Raw genomic sequence first — 6000 nt, forward strand, 5'->3', positions numbered from 1 at the left:
CAGGTCGGTGCGTGGTTACTCCCAAGTTAAACATTCCAGACATACTGAGCCCTTGAGCAGGACAGAGGCCCTCAGTAGCTGTGTCCACAAGCCCTTCCCTCTCCACGGGCAGGATTAATTGGCCAAGGACTTGGAACTGCTGGACTGGGACCTGTTCTTGGGCTTTTACTTCAGTCAGAGGTCTTCATGGACATGGTCCTAGTTTCCCAAACATAAATGAGCCTTTTTCAGAAGACCTACTTGTTAACAAGAGGACTTCTTTTCCTATCTATAGGACAAGTGCTAATAGAAGTAAGTTGCTGGACAGGAAAATTATGGAAAGATTTGGCAGGGGAGAAAGAAGTGTAAGGATGAGAGCTGACTTAGTTCTCGCAGGGGTCAGAGCATCTGTCAGTGCCTGCTGCTGGCTATCCCCAGGTCTGCTCCCAGAATGGATGTCCCTTGATATTCTCCTATGATCTGGGGAGAAAGGGAGGGACAGGGGGTGGATTTCTGATAGCATCTCTTCCTAGAAGTCTGGAAATGTCCTAGATCCAAAGCTGGGAGGAGATGGGCTCTGGGACAGCGCCTCTGCTCTGGGGGGAGGGGGGCAGGGTGGACGAAAGGGAGAATGTCAGGGAGGAAATGGAGCCGTTTCCTGGATGGGGGGTGGGGAACCATCCTGCCGACCCAGCTGCAGGGTGCCTGTCTCAGACCTTGGCCTGCTGTCCCCACCCCGTCCATTTATCATATCTCTCGCCAATGCTGGGAAACGTCCAGCTGAGGCCTCCTGGTTCCTTGGCCTCTGGCCTCTTTCCCCACAGCCTGCGTGATGTGTAGGGAGATCAACAAGCACACAGACGTCAAAGGAAAGTTTTGTGAGGTCCCGTGGAGCTTGCTCTTTCTGGCCAGGGCGATTTCTGAAATGAGAGAGTCTAGTTTCTGCTGGGCATCTCTTTAGCCTTAGCTCCCTTCCCGATCGCAGCTGGAAGGGCAGGTTTTTCAGAGATCCAGAGTCATGGCTGTCTCTTTTATTTATTTCACCTTTTTTCCTCTGTGTCTCCCTTAGAGACAATGACTGAGACAAATAGTGCATCCCCAAAGACCTGTTCTCTGTCCCTCCCTGCCCCTTCTCCCCCCCCCCCGATATTTTAAGACATACTCAAAATGGACCACAGAGTGCTCTGACCCTCACCCTCCAGATCTCTCACCTACCCCTCCTGCTTTCTAGTTCACTGATGGAGGAGACTGGACTCTGCCTCAGCTGGCTCTAAGAGATGGAGGAGCAGAGATGGGTGAGGTATTCGGTGCCTGGGCATTCAGGCTTGGGTGGCCTGCTGCAGCGGGCTGGATGTCCTCCTTGGTGATGACGATGGAGTGCTGAGTGGAGGAGGAGGAAGAGGAAGCATGTCTGCCCTCCCTGGCCTGGACCTTGGGAAGGTAATGGACCACAGCGTTCAGCAGCCGGCCCCGGAAGCTCGGGCTGAGAAAGTTGTAAAGGATGGGGTTGACGACGCAGTGGAGCATGGAGAAGCAGTCAATGATGTCGTAGAAGAAGTAGAGCAGGTGGGTCAGGTAGCAGTGGAGGGAGACGTGGGTCCCATGCAGGGTGAGCAGCAGCAGGCTCACATGGTAGGGCAGCCAGCAGATGACAAAGACGGCTATGTAGGCAGACACCAGCAGGCAGTGGCGCCGGCCCTCCGGCCATCCTGCCTGCTGAAGCCGGCAGGCCGTCAGCACGTTGAAGACTGCGATGACAGGGAAGGGCAGCAGGAAGCCCAGGATGGTGGTGGACAGGGCCACCGCCAGGGCCCACGTGCTGTATGTTTCAAAGGGCGCCAGGAAGAGGCACATGGGCTCAGAGCTCTCCACCAGCTGGATGTGGACCACCTCGGGCAGTGGGATGATGGCCGAGAGGATCCAGACTCCTGCACACACGGCCCGCCGCACTTTGTGCTGGTGGCGCTGCCAGGAGGGAGAGGCGTTGGTGAGGGTGACGTAGCGGTCGACGCTGAGGCACACCAGGAAGAAGATGCTGCTGTACATGTTGGTAAAGTAGAAGTAGTGAGTGAAGCGGCAGGAGAAGCTGCCCCAGAGCCATGTGTAGTCCAGCATGACCTCCAGCATCCACACGGGCAGAGACAGGACGACGCCCAGGTCCGCTATGGCCATGTTGAGGATGTAGAGGCTCAGCAGCCCCGCCCGGTCCGAGCAGCGCCAGTTGACACATATCACCAGGATGTTCTCCACCAGCCCGACCACGAAGATGGCCAGGTAGAGGACGAAGAGGACCACTTGCTTGGTGTTCTCGTTGAGCTCCATCCGGCACTCCGGCAGAGTGTGGTTGAAGAAGTAGAGCAGGTCGTTCCAGTTGTGGATCTCTTCAGGGTCACTGGTGGGCGCTGCGGTGAAGCCCTCGGAGGGGCCCGGCCCCACGCTGGTCGTGACTGACATCAGGACCAGCAAACTCCTAAAAGGGAGAAGGGAGGGTTGGAAGAGAGAGGAGACCTCGAAAGCAGCCTTATGTCCCCAAGGCAGTGGGCCATGGGGGCCAGGAGGCTTGGGGGAAAGATTCTGGGTCTGAAGAGGCAAGAAAGGGAAGCTTAGCACTCAAACTGTGAATAAATAGTAAACAACTCACCTGTCAGCTTTGAACCAAGAGCAGAGTTGCTGTGTTAAGCAGCCTCAGTGATGGGAGAGACCAGAACTATTGGTTCCCACCCAGATTTCTTCCCAGCCTGGCCAGTCCCACTCTATCTCCAGCCCCAGGTGGGCGCCAACCTTCACTCCTCTCCTGCCACTTCACCCCTTGGCCCTTTCACACGGTCGTCCTCAGGGGCTCTTGCTCTGTCTTGCTATTTGGGCAGTGGATGTAAACACATACACCCCTCTCTATTTCACCCCTGGGGACGTCTGTGGAACATGCAGGAAAGGCAGTTGTCTCCAAGCCCCGAGTCCCTTCTTCCCTGAGAGGGAACAACACTCACCTGAGTTTCTGTTGGGAGCACCTCCGGTCCTGGAGGGCCAGTGGGTCCGGACTGTTGGGGAGCTGCGAGGAGGCTGGAGGGACTGGGGCTGTGGGCCCGGCCTGGCTGTGGGCTTCGGGGCCGCCCTTCTCATCCGGGAAGCAGTATCACTGGCTGAGGCTCTGCGGGAGAGGGTCGGGGTTTTTCCTGCCTTCCCCCAATCCAGTTAGAAGGGAAGTCACGGCAAAGGCCCGCTGAGCCGGTCAGGAGTCAGGCTGTGAGCATTGAAACCCAGACTCCTCCCTCTCTAGCTGTGCGAATCTACGTCTTTGAGCCTCAGTTCTCTCCTGTGCAAAATGCAAAATGGGACAGCAATGGTGTTTACTAAAGGGTGTTGTGAGAATGAAATGAGCCATCAAGGTGAAGTCTTAGCACAGGGCCGGCCTCTGGTAAACGCTTCACAGAAGTCTGTGTTTTCCGCCCTCTAAATCTGCCTGGAACCCCACTCTCCCCTGTCCACCTTGATTCCTGCTGAAGCAGAACTGGATGGGGGTGGGAGGGCTAAAATAAATCTGAAAATCAGTCAGACTTGTAACTGCTCTGGCCCTTCCCCTGCTGGCTCTGCCATTCTGCCCAGTCTTCATTTTGCGATCTGAGGGGAGAATCTGGGGGGAGAGGAAAGACTCAATGGGGGGTGAAAGGGCATGAAGGGGGCTGTGTCGAGATTCAGGGAGACACCTGGATGGGGAGAGGAGAACTGCATCCTTCCCCCCCCCCACCGCTCTGTACTTCTCCTCGTGAAGTGTGGTTGTGAAGTGTGGCCGAGTGGGGCAGAGACAGAGAGAGACAGAGAGAGAGAGAGAGAGAGAGAGTCACCCTGCTTTTCTCTCCCTCCCAGCCATAGGGTGAGGCTCGGAGCCCATGGATTTGTGTTGTTGGTGAATATCCTGTGTCAGCAGACCTTCTTGCTTCTCAGAGCACTTTCACTCAGTTAATCATTTGATCCCCGAGGTCCTCCTGTGAGGAGGAAGGATGGGCTTCCTTATCCTCTGTGAGGCCCAGAGAGGTTGCCTGTCTCACACAAACCACACTGCACAGATGGCAGAGCTCCCTGGAGCTGGACCCATGTCTTGTGGGCTGTAGGGCTGAAGTTGTGTTGGCTGGAGAGGATAAGGTATATATATTTAATTGAGGTGAACTTCCCGAAACAATATTAACCAGTTTAAAGGGTACAATTCAGTGGCATTTAGTGCGTTCACATTGTTGTGCAAGCACTCCCTTTATCTAGCTCTAAAACATTTTCATCACCCCAAAAGGAAACCCCACACCCATTAAGCACTTGCTCCCTATTCCCTTCTTCCTCCAGCCCCTGACAACCATCATTCTGCTTTCTGTCTCTGTGGATTTACTTATTATGGATATTTAATGTAAATGGAATCATACAACGTGTGACCTTTGTGTCTGTTTTTTTTCACTTGTAATATTTTTGAGGTTCATCTGCAGTGTAGCATGTATCTGTACTTTATTCCTTTTTATGGCTGAGTAATATTCCATTGCATGGATCTACCACATTTTGTTTATCCATTCAAGGAGGAGATTTTTTTTTAAAGTTAGCTAATTAATTTTTTTATTGTGGTAAAATGAACAACAAATTTACCATTTTAGTTATTTTTGAGTATACAGCTCGGTAGCATTAAATACATTCACATTGTTGTGCAACCATCACCACCAACCACCACCATGGGAAGGAATATTTTTAATTTTGTGGTTTTCTTAAAGTCTCCTGTAGAAAAACTGTTTCTCTACTCACAGCATTTCTGAACCCTACATCAAATGTGTAGGGTTTTTTGCCCCCCATACCAACCAATTTTCCTACTCTCTGGACACCAACTGGCTGCACTATAATTTAATTCAATTCTGACACCAACCACCTGGAGTTATTAGTGTCAGACTCCACAGGTTTAAGGTCTCAGTTCCACAAGCTTGTCCTCATTTTATTTTATTTTTTTGGTGTGGAAGATTGGCCCTGAGCTAACATCTGTTGCCAATCTTCCTCCTTTTGCTGAGGAAGATTAGCCCTGAGTTAACATCTGTTCCAATTTCCTTCATTTTGTATGTGGGACGCTGCCACAGCATGGCTTGATGAACGGTGTGTAGGTCCGTGCCTAGGATCCGAACCTGCAAACCCTGGACTGCCGAAGCGGAGCGTGTGAACTTAACCACTACGCCACCGGGCCAGCCCCGATATTGTCCTCATTTTAGATGCCAGTCACAAGCAATGGGTCCTCAGGATGCCTGCACTTCTGTCCAACATGGCTACAAATTTGGGGGTTCCCACGACTTCCCCTCAGTTTTGATAATTTGCTGGAATGGCTCACAAAACTCAGGGAAATATTTACTTACCTTTACTGTTTTATTATAAAGGATACAAATGACTAGCCAGATGAAGAAGTACCTACGATGAGATCAGGAAGGGTCCTGAGCTTCTGCCCCCATGGAGTTGAGGTGCACCACCCTCCTGGCATGTGGATGCGTTCACCAACCCGGAAGCACTCTGAACCTCATAGTTTAGGGATTTTTATGGAGGCTTCATCATGTAGGCATGCTTGATTATTAATCTCCAGTCCCTCTCCTCTTCCCAGAGGATGTGGGGTGAGGCTGAAAGTTCCAAGCTTCTAATCAAGACTTGGTCTTTCTGGTGATGAGCCTGCATCCCGAAGCTATCCAGGAGCCCACCGAGAGTCGCCCCATTAGAACACAAGATGCTTCTTTCACCCAGGAGATTCCAAGGGATTTAGGAGCTCAGCGTAAGATGCTCCTATCACCCCATTACTCAGGAAATTACAAGGGTTTTAGGAACTCTGTGTCAGGAACCTGAGGCAGAGACCAAATATATATTTCCCATTATGTCACAGGTCCACTCACACGTCAGACCACTCCTAGATCAAGAAATCTGTCATGATGAGTTATGACAAGGTAAAATGTAGTTAACTTTGATTTTTCAGACAGTTCTATTCTCTCTATCTTTAGGATCTCAGTTGCTATGTCATGGATG

The 6000-nt window shown here is 51.7% G+C and overlaps 1 protein-coding gene across 1 annotated transcript; it reads right to left on the reverse strand.

Moving 5' to 3' along the window:
* Window positions 1-1162: 1162 nt before the first annotated feature.
* GPR182 (G protein-coupled receptor 182) lies at window positions 1163-3135 on the reverse strand. The gene is made up of 2 exons (XM_058557455.1): window positions 2967-3135; window positions 1163-2449 (listed from the first exon to the last, which is right to left on the reverse strand). The coding sequence occupies exon 2, from the start codon at window positions 2431-2433 to the stop codon at window positions 1240-1242; it is 1194 nt and encodes a 397-aa protein (XP_058413438.1). The 5' UTR covers window positions 2434-2449; window positions 2967-3135; the 3' UTR covers window positions 1163-1239.
* Between the last annotated feature and the right edge of the window lie 2865 nt (window positions 3136-6000).

This window comes from Diceros bicornis, chromosome 17, assembly GCF_020826845.1.
Source record: "Diceros bicornis minor isolate mBicDic1 chromosome 17, mDicBic1.mat.cur, whole genome shotgun sequence".
NCBI lineage: Eukaryota > Metazoa > Chordata > Mammalia > Perissodactyla > Rhinocerotidae > Diceros > Diceros bicornis.